Below are 20,111 nucleotides of genomic sequence, written 5' to 3'. Positions count from 1 at the left end.
CGCAGATTTCAACTATCCATTGCAAAGTAGCTATTAGGGGATGGAGCCAAGGTAGCGAGGTGTATTTTGATTTGGTCCATGTCCCATCTGCTAACATTGAGAAGGCGAGGTTTACGAGATATACTGCAGTCAGCCACCAGGGGGTCATTGAGATATTTTGGCTTCAATTTATACAAATTAATTCAAATTAGTACAATTTAAAATGTTGTGAGAAAGAGAAAACTGCCGAGATTGCTTAATAAATGACTTAATCCACCGTGTAATCTGTCAGTGATGCATTTTCACCTGGAAGCCTGACGTCGGCAAGAAGAAGGAAACAAGATGGAACAAGCAGCTGGTATTAGGCCACAATGTTTATTCAGTAGTGTTGTTTCAATTTATAGGTACAATACTGTCAGCTTTTGTAAGACTAAAAAAAAAGTTACCATTACAGTCATCCATGCTCACAGAATGCCAGTCAAGTCGTTTACACCCCTCCTTTGTGTACACACCCGCCACATGCTCACCCCGAGCAAGTACATTTCCAAATGGTAGGCACTTTGAAGGTTTAAAACATTTGTGAATATACATTTATATATATTTATATATCTTTTCATATACTAATAAGCGATTGGACTCAAAGGTCAGATCTCTAATAAAGAGAGAAAGAGGAAAGAAAAAGAGAGAGAATGGGGAAACAAAATGATGTGGCCATGGTGGAGGGGAGAAGGTGTGGGTGGAAATACTGTGAGTCTTTGGGTTTTTCAGAGTAGTTCAGTACCTTAGGTCCTGTGACAAGAAAGGAGAACAGACATGGGGGTGGGGGGGGGGGGGGGGGGGGGGGGAGGATGGAAGGAACATGAGGGATGGAGAGGTAGAGGGACCAACAGCTGCATGTGGGTGGTGTTAGGAGTTTAGACGATGTGACAGCATCTACTGTGACTACTTCACGTTACTGTACAGCTGAGAAAGGCAACTTCACAAACCTGTCGGACACGACACTCGAGTCTCTTCAGAGCAAGTTAGTGGACGTTAACGAAAAAAGGAAAAGACATTAACCTTTGTATTTAATTGGTGTTCTACCATTTTGTGGCCGTCTCCTTTGGGGATGCATCAAAACGACAACCCATCTTTTACCAAAATGCTCTTTTTGAAATGCCTGCACGGACCTAGAAAAGTCCTCAATGTGAGTGTTCTGTGCAGCCGGATTCATCAAACCCACTGAGAAACTAGATTTCTAGAGGTAAGGGTAGGTGGGTGGGTGGGTGGGGGGGCGTTCTGGGGTTGTTTGCTGCAGAGAAACGGTATGTGCTCTGCATGTGTGTGAGTGAAAGGGGGGGGGAGTTCAGCCTTAGTCTTGCTTGTTTGTGGCCGAGCAGCAGCAGGACTTCACCGAGCAGGTCTTTGGGCCTAAAACCATCAACACTGGGAGTCGGACAATAGCACCAGGCTGCCCGGGGGGGTGGGGGGTGGGTGGGCTCCATACAGCTGAGAAAAAGAGATTGGTGATGGAGGAGGGTGGGAGGTGGGCCCTTCTCAAGTCTGATTAAACAGAAGGTGGGAGAGGGAGGGTAAACAGAGGGAAAGAGAAGGGGGGGGGGGGGCAGTCAGTAAACTGAAGGGACACGCTGAGGACGTAGGTGGCTATGGGCCGGAAAAAACACCACAAGCCACAGAGAAGAAAACGTCACCCCGAAAAACGCTTGACACACGCAAAGCTGCTCGATGGCAGAGGGAAGCAAAAGCAGTGAATGTGCAATGTCAGAGAGAGAGAGAGAGAGAGAGAGAAAGAGAGAGAGAAAGAGAGAGGGAGAGAATGCATTTAAATAGAAAAGAAGAGAAACAAGGTTTGTGATTATTCATCGAGCCCTGACACATTATTATTTTTTCTTTCTTTTTTTGTAAAGACCGATTCCTGGTTGTGAAAATAAAAACGCTGTCGAGAAAAAGAAAGGCTACACCGAGAAGAGACGAACAAAATCAACACGACATAATGAGACGCTCACGTTTGACTAAAAAAACAAAACAAAAACAAAAAAAACGGATGTGAGAGCAAATAATAAACATTGTAACCTGAAGGGGAGAAACATTTACATTGACCATTAACAGCGTTAATATGAAGATCAAAAAGCTTCATCAAAACTACAAAGGCAATTTTTTTTTTTTTTAAACATCAGAGAAAAGATAAATTAATGAAGTACACCTTTAGAGATTAACATCAGACATGCTAGGACAAAATAAAAAAAATAAAAATGAACGTAGGATTGATACAGGATAATTATTTTCAATTATCTCCACTTTTAAATTGTTTTTCTTTACAAATAACACACTGCTACAGTTAAAAGTAGTCAGCGACTAAAAACTGCTCCTCCGACAGAAGCGATCGGCCTCTTCGCCTTTTAACAGATCCTGTTTTTATTATTTTTTTTCCAGCCTTTTCAAATAATACACAAAATGTTTAAATACACTGAGATTTGCCATAAAATGAGAAATGCTTGGTTTTCATTTTTTAAAAAAAGAAGAAAGAAAAGGTCTCACCTACAATACTCTATGCAAAAGCTTTTCCTTTAAGCTATTTTTCCATAATCAACTTTGAAAACAATTGTTTTTGTTGTCGTTTCTTGCTGTGTGTGAAGAGATTTTTGTTGTTGTTGTTGTTGTTGTTGTGGACTGCGTTTTTCTTTTTTTTTTTCAACAGTCACTTGAGATTTGTCAATGTGGTGATGGGAGGTGGGGGGCGGGACCTTATGCATAAAACTCCTTGGTCGGGGCCTTCTGATAGGCTGCGCCGGAGGGTTTCCTCTCTCCCAGGTCGTAGCTGCCCTCGTCCTTCTTCCTCATGCGGTAGACGAGCAGGAGGATGAGGAAGATGGCGAACAGGAAGCCGATCACGCCGCCTGCGATAACAGCTGAGAGAGAGAGGGAGAGACAAAAAGGGGAAGTTAGCTGTCAAAGCTCAGGAGGTAAAATCTACCGTGGGTCCTCCTGGAGAGTGACACCTTAAATTGCAGGCTACTTGAAAACGGAGCTGCCTCTTTATGGTTTAACATGAGGCGGCTCTTCTTTCTCTCTATGGGTGGCCCCCCCCCCATCTTCTTTTTCATCCATGTGTTCCCTTTATTTTAGGAAATTGACGGGCGTGGAGCTGAAGCTTTTGATGACATTAAAGCCTTGTTGTGTTCTGCTCCAGTTCTATTGTATCAGCCTCCACGTGGATGCAGGCCACAGTGGAGCAGGTGCACGTCTCTTTCACGCTGACAAACAACGTCCCGTTACCTTCTTTTCCAAAAACAATTCCACTCCTGCAAGCTTCTATCACCAAGACACGCTGGTAGTAGAAGAAGCTCTGGCAGTGATCTGGGCTTTGCAGCACCTTCAGGTAGATCTGGCCTCCGAGAAGCTAATTGTAGTATAAGTAGAATCCAAATAAGAGGCTGGTGCAGCGGGCCCTGCTTGTGCAGCCTTATAATTTGGACATCCTGCACTTTAAGGGCAAGGAGAACATTATGGAAGATTCCTCGTCCTGTGCACTTCTTTACAACTTAACGATTAACATTTCTCATCGCTCACTCACACGGATTCATCCTATTGCATTGATGCCTTTTCACTTTTATTTCCTCTCGTTTGTTATGTAGGTTCTCGACAGGAGTTAAAACCACATGTTTCAGACAGAGGCTGAGGAGAGGAGCTGCAGAATGAGAAATGTGACGTGTTTTCTGATCATAAGAGCCTGTAACCTTTTCAAATAATAACCCAAATTAAAAATATGAGCATGAGTATGAGCATAATGTCTCCTTTAAAACATTTATCATTATTTACAGACATTACGTGGTCTCCCTCTTTTGTGCCAAACTTTCCAGCAAGGTTGTGACTCACAGTTCCTGCTATTGTTGGAATAAATTGGAATACTAATGCACTGCAGCAGCACATTATCAGAATTTAGGGATTAAATGTAGTGTAACCAAACCACGACCGTCAGCGCCGACTGTGGAAACCAGTGCTGTTACTAAAATGTCAATCTCAATCAACAGACTCGGCCGTTTTCTGTGGTTCACTTCACCTCCTCTAATGTGCTGGTGAGTTTGAAAGTTAGCGTTCCATTAAGAGGATATTAATGCTGCAATCCTTGATTGGTACACAGAGCTGTGTTGCCCCAAGTGGGGCTGAGTCGACACGGTCTGTGTTCCAATCAGCTGAGGTCGACTGGGACTGAAGAGGAGGAAAGTAGAAGCGCTGGCTCCATCTCAGAGGTAAAATCCAGAGAGAGGCAAACAAACCAAGTAGAACTGGATCCTGCACCTGAACAGGCAGATACTGATAAATGTCATTGCAAGACTAAAACATTGACTGACACCAAGACAACACTTCCCATAATGCACGTAAATTGCATCATTCATTCAATTTCCACATAAGATAGAATGAATTCCACATTGGTTTTAAAAACTATAATTTCAACACTATGCGTTCCTTTGTTGTTAAAGTGCTGCATTCGTCTTGCAAATTAAATCCTGATTATAAGTGTTCAGCCTCGATCTCTACGGGTCCTCAGACTTCTTAGTCACAGATCCACTTGTACAATTTGAGAATTAAAAAAATATGAGGTCACTGGATTGTAGGAAGCCATATCAGCTATTTTGAAGTGGCTCCAACAAAAAGGTTTAGTTCATTTAAACCAACACAAGAACTAAATAAGTCTCTCGTGGTTTATGAGTTTTTTTCTGTACCGTTGCTCTTTTTTGTCTTGGTTTTTAAGCTTGTAGGTCACTTGAGGATTTCCACTCTCCCCAAGTTCACTGTCCCAAGTTCAACTGTAACAAATAATACTAATTAATCTGCGACAGAGTTTTCTGAATCCGACCCTGTGAGACTAAGACAGAAACGTTTGAGGTTTAACTTTCTGTAACGGACACTTTGTGAACCAATCGGCCACGAGTGGGTTAACATAAAGGGAAATCTGAATTAAATCCACCGAGGCTTTATTGAGAAATCCCCCCCCCCTCCAGCTTTGACCCCCGACTCTCCTCACTAATGCTCCTAACTCGCCCCATGAGCTTATTTTACTCTCCCTCCCAATTATGCCTGTATGAGGTTCTTTATAGCTTCCTAATCTGTTTAAGGTCTCTCCTGGTGCTACGATCTGCCCTCTGCTCCACTTTGGGTTTCCACATGTTGACTGGCCCCCGCGGCCCCCTGGGTAAAGATCCTGGCACGCGCCCCAACTGCTGAGCTCCACGAAGCAGTAGCACAGTGAGCAAATGAAAATTAGATTACGGGCAATTATTTTTCATAGGAATCACGCAGGAGATGAAGATTAATGGTTACGAGCGAAAAGGAAGGGTGAAGTGAACGAGGTGGAGAAGAGGAAGAAGGGTGGAGGTGACCAAATTATACTTTCATTTACATTTACGAGGCATTATCGGAGGACTTTATGTTGGCAATCACATTTTTTCCATTACAATCCAAGAACAATATGCACAAAAAGAAAAAGAAATGAGCCCATCAATCGGAGGGAGCTGCGACGCATTCCTGTCCTGATTTGTGCTCGTTGATGTTGCTTCAGCACGTTGCCAGCACCAGATGGAGATCACTACAGAGCGCGAGCGAGGTGCCAATCAATGTTTGCCTCAGACACGCAGGGAGAAGAGAGACGGCATCAGAGAGCGCTGCGATTTCTGAGTCAAATCATTTTTCCTTTTTTCGTGTATTCAAAGCAGCGAACGCCCACGATTGTTGTGAATTCTGCACGGCCCCAAAGAGGGACTCTGGCAGAGTTTATTAAAAAGTAATTATTTTGAGAAGCGGATTGGGAGGGAGACTTTAGGGGAGAAATATTACCCATAATTCCAGCTCCGGAATTACGCTCACATGTCGTAACATATTAGAATCTGAGAAACATTAGACTGCAAAGTAAAGATTAACTCCCAGAATGCATCAATGTCCCTATTGGTGGAGAATCAAACTGGGAGGCTGAGGCAAAAATACAACAAAGACACGGTTGGAACAGAAAGTGGAGTCGGGTTAATGGTGTATAATTGTGTAATACATGAGCATTTTAGCTGCATATCAGTAATAATACACCTGAAAACACACATCATGTGACCGATAACGTACACTGGGCAGTGTGAACAGGAAGTAGATTGTCTCCTCTACAGATGGTAGCTTAATACAATTAAAATACTACAAACAAGATACAACACTGGTGAAAAGTGAGAAAAGGAATTTCTTTTCTTGGACCGGCGATGAGGTGGAACTGGCAACTAAATGTTTTACAGTATTTTGCCTTCACCGCTGGTTGTCAAGTTAGGACTGATAAGAACCTGCGTCATCGGTAACGTCCAAACGTCTCAGTTTTACACATCTATGCTACAATGCAGCCCCAGAGTTTTAGACACTTGAAAACTCCGGAGTAGTGTGAACGACAGACGTAAAGTAGTTCTCCAAAGAAGACATGGATTGATGTCTGTTACATACCTGCCAACACCTCTGTCCTCTGGAAGAGGTTTTCAGTGTGAACCTCAACGGCCTCCTGGGGTGAGCCGGGGGCACTGGTCGTACTGGTCATCTGGTTCTTCTGCATGTCCTCTGTAACTGGCACTGGTGCCTAGGTAAGGAGTGGGGGGAGATGGAAGGAAGACAGTTTTGAGTATGACAGTTTTGTTTTTTTATTGACATCAGACTTTCACACTCTCTCCTCCAATATGCGTTTAGAAGACTTGGATAATTTTGGTGTTATAGCTTAATCCCTAAATCCCTCCCTGGTATGATAATGACGGTAAGTGCCAAACTATTTTTTGGAGACTCTGCTGGTTGATAATCTCACAGTGCCGGCAAAATTTAGGGAAATCACTGCACAACAAACAAGATATAAGCTGTTTTGAGTCTTAATGCTAAGAAAAGCTAACTAACCATTTTGCACAGAAATTATTATTCTGATTCTATATTTCTATTTCCCAAATTACTGATGTCTTCCTTTAACGAAAAAAGAGATAGGGATGCCAAGGCCCAACGTGGAACTGAACCAGTACAGTTGACCTGAGACGAGAGTTGAAGAGAGTAGTAGTGAGGAGGATAAATGGAACGCGGCCAGGTAGGCTCGGCTTAGGGGGGTTGAGACCATGACGACTAATCCCAAACAGATGCAGTCTCCAGTACGGTACAGTAGGAGCAGGCGCGCACAACCCAGCAGCGAGATCGAGGACGGCTCCAGAATATGTGATTATATCCAAGGGAGATGTAATCCTGCATATTTTTGCAATGGAGCGAAAAAAAACATTGAGAATTGACGTGCGCACTTGATCTTTGTCCTGAAAGCGACCTCGCAGCTGCTGGTATTACAAGGGATTTGATGACATATACTGGGTCAGATAAAGACACGGTGAGGTGCTGGGCCGCTCTGTTGAGTCTGGGGTTGTTAGAAATGAGCCACCGTGATTATTCCTAACAGGGGAAACGCTCGGTGGAGGCACCACGAGACACAAAGAGGGTATGTAACAAATAAAACCATGATTATTAATGACAATAAAATCCATAATATCATCACATATCTGCTTGTAATGAAGCAAATAGCAAGAGTTTAAATTTTGCCTTTAGAACCTCCTTTCTTTTTAAGCTCTGGACAGACACCAGCTGTTTCCCCCTGCATCCATTCATTTTAACTAAACTAATCCAAACACCTCAACTCATTTTTTAATCTGACATAAATGAGAGTGTGGCGATCATCTAATCTACCTCTCAAACACAAAGTGAAGAACCCTGCGTTTAAATCCTTTAAGTTAACCCCTTGGACTCGGACATAGAAAATGTTCAGCCTGAGCCTACATTGATATTTCCTGCTTATTATGATTTCTTTGAGTATCTTCAAATGCTTCATATCGATAAACTTTGAGCAACATAAGCTAAAGGTTCATTTAAGTCAATCAACCATCATAAACGATACAAGTATTGCAATTGTCGTTAAGGACGGTGGCTTCAGCTTCCCGTTACAAGAAGAATGAATGTTCTAGCTGTTATAGTTTTTATTTGAGAACGGTTTAAACAACCTCTAAAAAGAAGTCACCACTTTCTTTCTTCTCTTGCTCACTTGTGTCCAGCTCCTCAGCCGAGATACAGAATCAATTCTTGTTTGCCGTCCTGTCGATATCACAGAACCTCTTACCTCTGTTCTGAATGGTTTCCTGGGCGTGCTGTCGCGTGTCTTTTCTCTGACCGTAGCCGAGTCCACCCTGGGAGTGAAATCTTTGGTGGAGTCCTGGGTGGGCTGTGCTGCATTGGGCTCGAAATAAACCGTGCTGATAGTCACCGTTTCCTTCACCACTTCTTCACCCACTCCTGGGAGATACAAAAAAAAAAAAGGAGGATGACAGGTAAATAATGTTGCTCAATGACGGGGGAATAAAATGTCTGAGAGGCTAAACTTGGTGAAAATTAAAGTAATGTATGACTTGTTATGGTTATTTTCTTCAGGGCATGTAAAAACGTTAAAGCAGCGATGTGTTAATGTGCAAAGAGGTAAAATATGGGCATTCATGTGATTAATATTTCATATCCAGAGAATCAAAGTACTTTGTCTCACTTAACTTCACACTTTATAGATTTTAATGCATGATTTACAGTTCAAAGATGCAGCCGAGCAGAGCTATAGGTTATATACAGTATTGGAAGTGCTATTGATCACTGTCCTCCTTTTACCTGACGTGACCTTCTCCCTCTGCAGCTCTACACCTCCCTCAAGGAGACCAGCTACTTTTGACCGAGGAAGGAGTGATTTAAAAAAAAAAAAAAAAAGGTGCTTCGAGCAAGCAGAGCAGAGGAGCTAATAAAAAAGACATCTGAAAATTTGCACACTTGCCCACGGGCGGCCGGGGTGACAAGGCAATCTCAATTCAAATCGAGTGAGAGGAAGAGAGAGGCGATGAAAGAAAGAGAGGACGAGGGGAGGAAGAGGAAGGAGGGAAATAAAGAAGGAAGAGAGAGGAGGGAGGGAGGAAGGGGGGAAGTGTTGGCACAACTTTACTCTACAGTTGAAAGAAGGAAAAACTTCTCGGTTCATAAAACTTACCGGCAGCAGACTTGGAAATGAATGTCATCACACCTCGGGGGTAATTGCCTGTGTTCGTGTGTGTGTTTGTGTGTGTGTGTAAACGTGTCTTACCTGAGCCAGACCCTGAGTTAAAGTCGTCATCATCTTCAGGGTAATAACCTCCTGAGCCTGTGTCATCCAGGTACAAGTCATCAGCCTGAGAGGACGACTTGGCTGCTTCTGCTATCTGCAAAAACCACAAGATAATGCTGGTGAGGACTCATGTCTATGTGAGACATTTTCTCTGCGCCTGTGCCACACAGAACACTTTCTCCATTTCAGAGTTTCAGCTAAATATGAATCCGAAGTGGCCACTGTTTAATTCTGGCCTTTAAATTATTAATTACACCCTCTCCGCTTTGAGACCAGCACTTCAGTGACTGATTATGTCTTTAATTGGCAAATATACGAAACCTCTCGGGTAGCAATTCAAAGCTTGTATCATTAGCGCGACTCGAGCAGCACAAATCTTTGCTAAATTCGCCATCCCGAGATCTCACGGGCCGCTAAGTGCAGCCAAAACCAGCCCGACAGTCGGTCGTGCTGCAGCAGCTATAAAGAGGGAATTAGTGCAAACACAAATGTTCAGCTGGGCGTTTGTCTCTTAGACGAGAATATGAACAGATCACCCCAAAAGTGAAGCCAAAGTGTTGTGATCGCCGCCCTGGTGGCCGGCTGCTGTATAGGTCATAATTCCAGCCTCCTCCATGTTAGTGGATGGGACTTGCACCAAACCAAAAGGTCAAAAACGCACACCAAAGATGCTTTCAGTCATTTCAGGGTAGTTGTTATCACAATAATGTTTGTTCAAGTATTCATTTTTCCCGTACGTTTGTTTTGATTGGTTATTTCATGCTATAAACCCGGAGAGAAACGTCATGTCATCACTTTTGCAGGTGTCAGTTGATTTCCCTCAAAACCGCAAATGTCAACCGACAGGAAAAGTCAGACGATCACAAAAAATCAGTGGGATTCATCCTCTGTAGCACATCACGTCCCTGTTATATGATCAGATGAAGCGATCGCAGCGTTTCGTCACTCCCTCGCTACCGTTTGTTACCAAGACAACGCACCCAACCAGTGGGAATGTTTGTGTTCCAGCTTAATGGAGTAACTGGCTGAACAGTTTAACAAGGCCTGTTTGTTTAGAAAGCTGCTCGTCACACGGTGAGATTCTAATGAGACCACAAGAAAAAACTCGGAAATAAGACTTTTGTCACACTGAGAACTAGAAATATGCTGGAAACCTACACATGACTGCTGTTATATAAGTGTGTGTGTGCATGCTACACAGGAATATTAAAGGTGTTGAGTGTGTGTGTGTGTGACTGGAATAGATATAAACACATCCATGGCAACATCCATTCAACTCCTATTCACCAATCAGTGGTGGGCTGTACGGCCCCTTCTATACTGATAGTCCTGCTTTAGAAAAAAGGTACAAAAGAGAGAGAGAGTGTGTGTGTGTGTGTGTGTGCGTGTGTCTGTGTGTGCGTTTGTGTGTGTTTGTGTGGCACCCATTAAGCTGGCTGCAACACATCCAGGCTTCCACTGCTCTGTGCGTGTAGAGCTGATAAATCTGAGGCTGAGTGAAGCCGGATTGGAGGAAATAATCAATTGGCTCGACAGGAAATAAGTTCTTTTCTTTGTTAGGTGCAAAAAATGTGAGAAAGCTGAGGAAAAAAAGAGAAATGTCCCCCCCCCCCCCTCCTTGGTTGGAAGCAGCAGGTACAGTACAGCCGAGAAACAGCCACAGTATTACAACTGGTAATTGGTTTGTGGATGATCTGTTTTTTTCCATTAGTGGGAAAAATGTGAAGATGATGTTTTATGTGAATTACAGCATTTTTTGACGTAGTTTTATATTATAGCCCCAATCATTTTTCGGTTGGATGATGAAATGGGCCTTTTATAGACCCATTATAAACAGAATAAACATTGTACAAAAGATGTGCTTGACCTGATATTTCAGGTAAAAAAATGTTTAATTTATTTTCTTAATACGAGTTTTATATACGTGTGTCCTTAATATTTAAGGTTATTTGCAATAAAGTTTATGGTTAAACAGTGAATTAACAAACCTAAAGCACATTTGTTCATCATAAGGGTTTGACAACAGCACTTTCAACAATTATTTTTATATATATATATATATATATATATATGGCTGTTATATCGGTATCGGCCCCTAGAAATCCATCCAATAATCAATTGGTTTACGTATCTTGTGTTCAAGTGTATGTGTGCAGGACTGAGTGCAGTTTTCCCTTTGGGCCCAATAAAATTAAAGTTGAACTAAATAAATAATAAAGTCCCAACACAAAATCCCTTTCACAATCTCACAGAACCCAAAGCAGCATCTTCAGGTTTGTTTGACAAACAGTCAAAAATCCAAATATATTCAATCTCTAGTGATAGAAAATCCTCAGCTTCCTTCTTGATAAGCGACTTCAATGACGGACGGAGAAAATGCTTCTGTTGCCTCCCTGCTCCATCCTCTGCATTTTCTAATTACAGCCAGTATTCTAATGCGAGTGTGTTCAGTAATGCTTTGGAGTCATTGTGTGTGTGTGCATATGTGTGTGCTTTTGTGGAGCCATGAAAGAAAGGACCTGGCACTCTCCATAACAAAGAAGCAGGGAGTATACACAGCTAACAACAGTGTGAAAGAGAGAGAAGGGAAGACAGAGGCGAGATGAAACAGAACAATGCGTTTCTCCATCTCTCCTCTCGCGACTGCCGCTGACTTAAAGGCCTTTCACCGCTGAGCCGCCTGATCAAAGAGAGAATTTGTTCAAAGCAACTTTATCTTAACCTCTCCTGCCTTGTTTTCCTCCAAACACAACCACCTACCCCCCCCCCCCCCCCCTCTCCGCCGATGCACTGGTGCATGTGGTCCGCAGGTCTTTATGCAGTGATGATACCAGCACAATGGGGCAAAGAGGAGGCAAGGCTGCAGATCAAATGGTGACAAAGGCCACTAATGAGAGAGAGGCCACACACACACACACACACACACACACACACACACACACACACACACACACACACACACACACACACACACACACACACACACACACACACACACACACACACACACACACACACACACACACACACACACGCGCATGCATCAGCGGACGTGTTTTACAAATGCATGCAAGCATTCATCGATTCATTGATTACACATACACACACATTAGTGGGAGCAATTGAGAACATGCCATGACACCACACAGACATGCAAGCAGATGGAGTAATGACAATGTGGCTTTGACTCCCACTGGGGCTCTTTGATGCGGAGTTCAAAGATATTATCGCTCCAATGAGAACATGTTCACAGGACTTGTTAATTATATTAAGGGATGAATCTTATGTGATGCTCCAGGAGTCAGAGCCAATTATAGTTCTATTTTTCCTTTCTTTAAATTCCCTTAGGATCCAATATAAAGTCTCAGACTGATTATTATTTAAATTATCAATGAATTTAAGGATTATTTTCTTGATTTTTCACTTTTTCATTGTCGTACAGCAAAGAGAAAAAGAGCCAATCACAAGCTCCCAGAGTTGGATGAATTCAAATTAGAGCCCAGCCGATAAAATCTGAAAATAACCTTTCACAGACGTATCTGTATTGTTTACGTGAGCAGATATGTTACGATATAAAAACCTTTATTCAACAGAATAAGGTGCAGAAGAATATGAAGATGATAAATATATGTAATTATACTCAATAAACACGTTGAAATTCTAAGGGAGTCCACTTGTTTGCCGTCGAGTTTAGAACAAGATAAAAGAAGGTGCACCTAGTGTTCAGTGGCTCTGTTTATTTGGAGCTTGAGGTTGCACAGTCTCCTCTGTAATCTTCGTGTTTCAACAGTTAAAACAAAGCACTTGGATTACAGAGGTCCGACTGCACAAGCCACACAACTCCCACCGAATCCAGACAGATCTGAGAGGAGGAAATGCTCTGTTTGACCTTGATAAACTTCACCGACTTTATCTGAATCACAGCCACAAACTGGCCAGTGTGTGCGCACGGGCAATAAACTTGATAAAGCTCGACTTTCTCCATCGCTGGCACACGCACACGCACACACACACACACACACACACACACGTGTGCACAGACAGAGTAGCCCTGATAAACTCTGCTCTCTTTATCAATCCAGTGACATTTACAGGTAGTCCCTGCTTTCTGCCCTTATCACAGTCTCTGAGCTGAACCAGACATCAATCCGCTGACAAGTACAGCAGAGGGAACACCGAAAACCACAAGGTTACTTCACTGCGGCACGGCTGCTCTGCTCCACAGGGCCGGAAAACCCCCTACCGATTGTGGAATAGATTCAGGAAGGGAGGAACATGATTAATTGATCCAGTTGGAAATATGTAATTAGCAACTTATTATTTCTTTTAGGCGATCAATGTTAGGTTTCCCACGGTGGAGAAAACATTTCAGATTCCCATTTATTATACAGCAATAGATAACTGACTCATCCCTCCTTGGAAACATAAAACTGCGCCCTTTCCCGCGCTATATCATCATTCATTAAACTTGACAGTTAATGTTATAGCTCATAAGATAATAAACCTCAAGACCTGGACAACAGTGCAAATCCAACAATCTTTGTATCACTCCCTTAACATATCAATTAGACATTTTGTGAACAGGGCATTGTTTTTGACACTTTCACAAATTGTTTGAAGAATAATTGAGGGATCTTGCGAATGCTCTTTGATATGAATCCTAATAAAAACGCAGATCTAGCGGATTCAAATAAAAGTTTTATTGTGTTTGTCATTTAAAAAAAAATCTATCTATCATTCTTTTGCACTGGAGATTAAGATTTTGTGATCTGGCTCAGCTATGAGGCTTGAATAATAACAAGTAGGAATAATCAACAGTATGTTATGATCCCAGTATCATATGCTCTAGTTTTGATCTTACTCTATATGCTCACATGTAAACCAAACATTATCTGTGCACAGAAATCAACAGTAAACACGCTGCAGAGTGGAAGAAGCTTGCTTATCTTCACTATGACAACCAGTAATAAATGCTGAGGTTTTTCTGGGAACTATGAGCATCAAAGAAACACATTCAGTCGCTCTCCATAAATGAGGCTCAACTTCCCACCGGTCCTGCTCTGACGAGTGTCATTCTTTGAGCTGAACACCTCGTAGTGGACTAAAAAAAGACCGAGCGTCAGAGAGAAGCACAGAAGCAGAGGAAGAGGGAGGCGAACATCAAAGCCCCTGAGTGACACTTAGTAAGAAGTACAACACACACACACACACACAAACAAACGCACACATGCTCAAAGCGGCTTTGCCTTTGTGCACAAACAAGTGAGTAAGAAAGAGGGCCAAGGTTCATACATATATAGAAATCCACCACATGTGTGCTGCCCTCATCGCACACAAACCTGCACATAAGCAAATAAAGATATAACTGTGTATGATAAAAGAAAATTAAAAAATATCCTGGAAACAAATTCTGCCATCTTGTTCCAAAGACATAATTTGGAGCTGGTGTCTGAAGTAGGGATTTGGGGATGGAGCCATGGTAACAAGGTTGCACCGATACAGAGTCAATTATGACATTTTACCTTGTTTTAATGGCATCAAATAACAAATCAAAACCAAATTTCTTAGAAAAATTAACAATTGAACATACATCGGTGTGATAAGAACTATTGGAAATGACAGAAACCCTCTTTGAGGAAAAGATTATTTGACGAAACTTTTTATTATTTTGACTTTTTAGTTTGCTCCATGTCCAATCCACTAACATGGAGGAGGGGAGGAGCCAGCCATTCATGCTCGAAAAACCTTATAGTTTATCTACTTTTAACTATTTACTTTAACTTTTTACTATTCAACTGGCATTACTGAGTCAGCTCTCTGGTTTCTGGAATATTTTTGAAGATATGAGGGATCAAATTCATTTCCAGTCAAACTGTGGAGCGAGATTTTTCCACTCTACTTTCAATTCTTCTTTTAACCTTTATTATCCGACTCTAACCAGTGGAGCTTTGTGCCTTCTCGAGCAGTCACTCACTCGAGGATTCACGAGTTTGCACACTTTCAGCGACAGCCTCATTTAAGCACTTTTTAACAAGCAGATACAAAGTAGTCGGATCAAGTTTACAGACGGTGAGAGGAGCAGACGGACGGACGAGGAAAGAGCAAGTGGAAGGTAGCAGAGCGGCCATAATGAGCTAGCAGCTTGCGATGTGTGCCCTCTATTAGCTGTGAGGGGGGCTGCGGTAACTGGCATCTCTTGCCTGCTAATGAACTAATAAGCAGGAAGTGCGGCTGCCTCCGTCCATCTGTGTGTGTCAGTTTGACCTGAAAATCTGAAGCAGAGGCGAGGAGCTGCACAACAAATTGCAGATGACATAGAAGGAGGGATTGAGGAGGAGATAAAAGAGAGAGTAGAGTTGACAAAAGGGTAGAGAGGATGAGGGGAGGGAGGGAGGGAGGGAGGGAAAGAAGCCGCTGCTGCAGACAATCCTGTAGCCGGGAGGTTGCTGTGCTAAAAGCCTGTCAGAATCACCATGTCCATGCCTAGCGGGGCTTGAAAGGCACCAGGCCTGCATGTGCTTACACTATCTGAGAGTGTGTGAGGGTGATATCTGCGTCGCTCTCTCCTTTTTTATAAGAGATGGACGGAGGGGATGATGGGATACATATGGAGGGAAATGGAGTCATCTGAACCAACCCAGGGCCCCAGACTTTCTACTGTTGACACACTGCGCTCGCTTCGAACTCAACAAATATTAGCTCATCTCCGAGTAAGGCCAGGGGGGGAAAAAAAAGTGTTCCTCAAAGGAATGCACACACACACACACACTCATACACACACACACACACTTGAACATCTGCGTATCCATGAAAGCACCCATGGGACACGCACATGTGCCAACACAGACACACAAACCCCCGAATCCAGCTCTCACATCTCAAAGGCATGAGAGGAATACACAGAAACACATCATAACACCGGCTTCAGAGGGAGGAAAAGAGCGGAAAACAAGTGCACGGGGGCCAGCAGACAGACAGCGTCTCAGATCCTCCCGCTGTCGGTCTGCTGATAGCTCTGGTTCCAGTTCCTGAAGTCTCGCTCAGAACTGCAAGAAGCGTAGGAAACACGAAACAAAAAAAACCACAACAGAGGAAAAAATAACAGCCGTCGCTGCTTTCTAAGCACAGTCACTCCAGCAGGTTTAAGGCATTGTGCTTTACAACCGTAACTTCTCTATAATTCATCGGATTGTCTCCAGCGAACGCACTTTTATCAGCCACTGCACTTACACACGTGCCTCCTCTTTTTCTTATATTTAATTCAACACACTTTCACTCTTTTGTTGCACATTGCCTAAGTTAGTGAAGCTACACTGGTGAGACAGTACTGACACGAATGGAACAATTTAGAAGATTAATCAGCAACGGTTTTCATGATAAAGTTATTATTTAACTCATTTTTCAGGGAAACATGAGCACAGGTCAACATCTTGGACAAAACTATTTACCACTTTCTGGCTACATCACGTACATGTGTCTAAGTGTAAAAATCCAGTCCTATTAATGATTTGTGTCCGATTCCCTCTGAATCTTTGTCGTACCTTAAGCTAACTATCTCCATACTGCAATTTCATATTTAAAAGAAGAGTCACAGCGGTTTGGAAACTTGCTTACCACTTGCTTGCCAAGTTTCATGAGAAGATTGCCACCACTTCTATATGTGTCCATTAAATATGAAGCTACAGCAGCCATTAGCTCATATCCAAACAAATATCTGCATCTAGAGAACTCAGTAATGTGGGAAGGGCCAGTGTGTGTGTGTGTGTGTGTGTGTGTGTGTGTGTGTGTGTGTGTGTGTGTGTGTGTGTGTGTGTGTGTGTGTGTGTGTGTGTGTGTGTCAGGATGTGATAATCCCTAATTAACAAAGTAAAGGTGGCAGAGAGGCCTGCTGGCTTTCACTTTATCTGTTCTACTCGGCTTGCCACAGATCCATATAGAAGGCCGACGGAGCAACACAGTGTGGCAGGCAACCTGTGTCAATCTGCTGTGGACGAACCAGACTCCCTCCACATGTCAACACTTGCCAACACTTTCAGATGTGTCTTTAATTATCCTGGAGATCTTTGTCTATGTGTTGAGGAGAAATCCTTCAAATGGGATTTTAAAGAAACATCCTCCTGCTTTGCAACTCTATTGTGACAGGAAGGAGCAGAGGAAATGAACAATAGCCTCCCTGATGTGTTGTAGTAGCTGTAATGAGCAGCAGGAGAGGAGTGACAGAGTCGGGGGAGTGTTTGGTTTGGCGGCCAATCATGACGACAAACTGGGTCCGGTGAATCCAAGAAGTATCGGACATCAACACGGCTCCATGATCGGTGCATGAAAGAACAGCTGGATTTGTGATGGTGTTTGTTATTAGAGACACGCGGAGCTGGCAAACATTACATTTGTCGAACACCTGCTGATGAGTGAACAAACTGCTGGGAGGAAAATAAAGTCTCTGTGTGTGTGGGTGGTGAGCATTGTTTGGGAAATGTAAAATCGGAAGAACAGGCAGAAACAGCCACCTACAGGAGTCAGGATGTCAGACCGTAACTCTTACAGGCTAGAAAAAGTTAGTCTGTACCCTGTGTGTGTGTGTGTGTGTGTGTGTGTGTGTGTGTGTGTGTGTGTGTGTGTGTGTGTGTGTGTGTGTGTGCCTTTGTGCTCTTTGAACCCACTCTAACTTTTATTGCCCTCCCAGGGATCATAATAAGGAACTAATTGATAGTCTTTGAGCTGCGGGCTGGGGAGAGGGGGAGTTCCTGCCGGAAGTCAACACAAATCAAACTCTCCCCGAGCCCTTGAGGTCTGGAGCTACTCCAGCTGAGTTGTGGTACGTGTGCGTGTGCTTGTGTGTGTGTGTGTGTGTGCGGGGTGGGGGGGCCAAGACAGAGAGGAAATGTGGAAAAAGAGTGCGACTAAGATAAAATAAGAGCCGTCGTCTGGAGTTGACTTTTATGGCTCACACATCTACTTGCCTCCTCGCTTAAGCACCTGAGCTTCCACTTCTTAAGTCGGAAGTTTCTTCCTGTTCAAAACAAGTTTTTTTTTTTTTACAAGTGCTTTCTCATCGTAGGAACTGTTTCGAGTTTCTCTCTAAAATCTCGTAAAATATCATCCTTGTGTTGTCATTTGGCGCTAGGTCACTTTTTGGAGTTCATATTTGGACGTTAATGTTTGAATTAAATCTCTAGAAGTGCAACACGCAGTCTTACGCCTTGTGATCCAGCAGAGGGCGCTCACCATCAGCGTGACCTATTGCATGCATTCTTGACCGATCAGTAAAGTGAGCCAGTAATGTTACGTTAGCCGTGTTCCACGTAGACCGCAAAAGCCGAACTGAAAGAAGTCGGTTTGGACAACGGAGGATTTCTGTGATTTGCGACACCAGCTTGTCCCGATCTGGCCCCTGTCGCCGAGCAACAGAGCTGGTAGTGGGACACGAGGAAAAAAGTTTTAATGCCACCTGGTTTTTTACTTACTTTAAAAAAAACAACGTTTGCCACCGAAGCAAAAATAAATACTGGGATAGGTTGGCCCCCGAAGAGGATTGACCTGTTAGAGCCTTCATAACTCAGGGAGCCTTTGAAATGGGACGGTTTGGTCGCGCTGCTGTTCTCGGTGAAAGGTGTGAAATTCGTTGGAACTTGGAAAATTTGGGATATAACACAAATTCATAGAATTCCAGTCATTTCTCTCTAAATAGGTAAATAATACAAGTCAACCCAGCACTGACAGCTTCACACAAATAAGTATAAAAAACGATTTGAAAGAGTGACACTGATTTGACTAAGCTCAACACTGTACAGTATCCTCTGGAAAATTCCTCCCACCCCCTCTGACCCTGTTCATTTACCCCCTCCTCCCTCCAGATTAGATCACATTGCCTCGGTAGGTGAAAGGCCCCCCTCAACAACCTGAGCACAAGCCGAGCATGTGGGAGCTTTCAGCTCAGATTCATATCGTCTCTGATTCCAAAACAAACGGCCATCTGACATAGAAAGCCATACAGCACATTCCACTGGGCTCAAGCGCCTTCGTGAGGGGGAGCAGGGGCAGCTTCTAGCTCTGGGCGCTCAAAGACTGTCTGCACCACACTGCACCGTGAGCAACGTACAGTGAAAGCTATGGGTCACTTTAAGGGCCCGTTATTTATATATCTGTTTGTTTGCAGGATTATGTCCAAAACGAATGCATTGATTTCCACGAAATGGAACATGGGCCATGAAGGAAGTCATTAAATTTTGGGGCAGATCCCAAAAAACTAATCTGATATATTTGGGGACTAATACCTAACGTGAGTGTGTGCAATTTGGTGCAGATCCAAATAATATACATGTGGTTTCACTGGGGGATTATTGGGCTTTGGCGGAGGTGTGTGCTCTGTTCTCCACTAAAAACATTTAAATGAACCACTCTATTATTTTTATTGCAATAAAGAAGATTTCAAACCTAATCCTGCTGCTGTAAATACCCACTGGCACAACCACATAGGTATTAATCCTCGTTTGAAAATAGACCCAAGTAAAAACACAATTTGCTCCTGTTTGAGTGATGTGTATGAGAAACACAGATTATTTAGCATTTGTTTAAAATTGAAAAATATATATTCTTGTCCAGTTTTTAAAGTTCATGCCCTAATGAATAAACTAATGGTTCTGCAGCTGGAACCACAGATATGTTGAGCGTGGACATAAACATTGGTGACTATCGATTAATCACTCATTGTTTTTATTGACTGCAGAGTCAGTGATGAAAAAGACTAAATAAAAAAATAAAAAATGTTCCCAAACACTTTTAATCATACACCATCGCAGAACAATAATAGCTTTTTAATACCGTTTTACACCTGGCTCGGGCAGAAAAACATCTGGCTCTCTTTACTAGCTAGTACATAATTAAATGTGTTCAGCAGCTACTCAGTTACGTGGACTCCCACTGCTTCGTGCTGGACAGGTAGTGTGCAGCTGTGAGCTGT

General features: G+C 43.0%; 2 protein-coding genes across 2 annotated transcripts in view; both read right to left on the bottom strand.

Annotated features, from left to right (window-relative positions):
• Positions 1-20,111, bottom strand: part of LOC117770083 (double-strand-break repair protein rad21 homolog A-like) — a 951,093-nt gene that overhangs the window by 459,946 nt on the left and 471,036 nt on the right. The gene's annotated exons all lie outside the window — the stretch shown is intronic.
• The window catches only part of sdc2 (syndecan 2), a 44,439-nt gene continuing 26,819 nt past the window's right edge, over positions 2,492-20,111 (bottom strand). The window contains exons 2-5 of the mRNA XM_034599153.1: positions 9,131-9,245; positions 8,135-8,307; positions 6,451-6,580; positions 2,492-2,888 (exon numbers count right to left, since the gene is read on the bottom strand). Coding sequence (XP_034455044.1) covers positions 2,725-2,888; positions 6,451-6,580; positions 8,135-8,307; positions 9,131-9,245 — 582 coding nt within the window. The 3' untranslated portion in view covers positions 2,492-2,724. The remainder of the gene's footprint in view (positions 2,889-6,450; positions 6,581-8,134; positions 8,308-9,130; positions 9,246-20,111) is intronic.

Source organism: Hippoglossus hippoglossus, chromosome 11 (genome assembly GCF_009819705.1).
Source record: "Hippoglossus hippoglossus isolate fHipHip1 chromosome 11, fHipHip1.pri, whole genome shotgun sequence".
Lineage (NCBI taxonomy): Eukaryota > Metazoa > Chordata > Actinopteri > Pleuronectiformes > Pleuronectidae > Hippoglossus > Hippoglossus hippoglossus.
The sequence above is the reverse complement of the archived record's forward strand: the minus strand, read 5'-3'. Positions and strand labels throughout refer to the sequence as shown.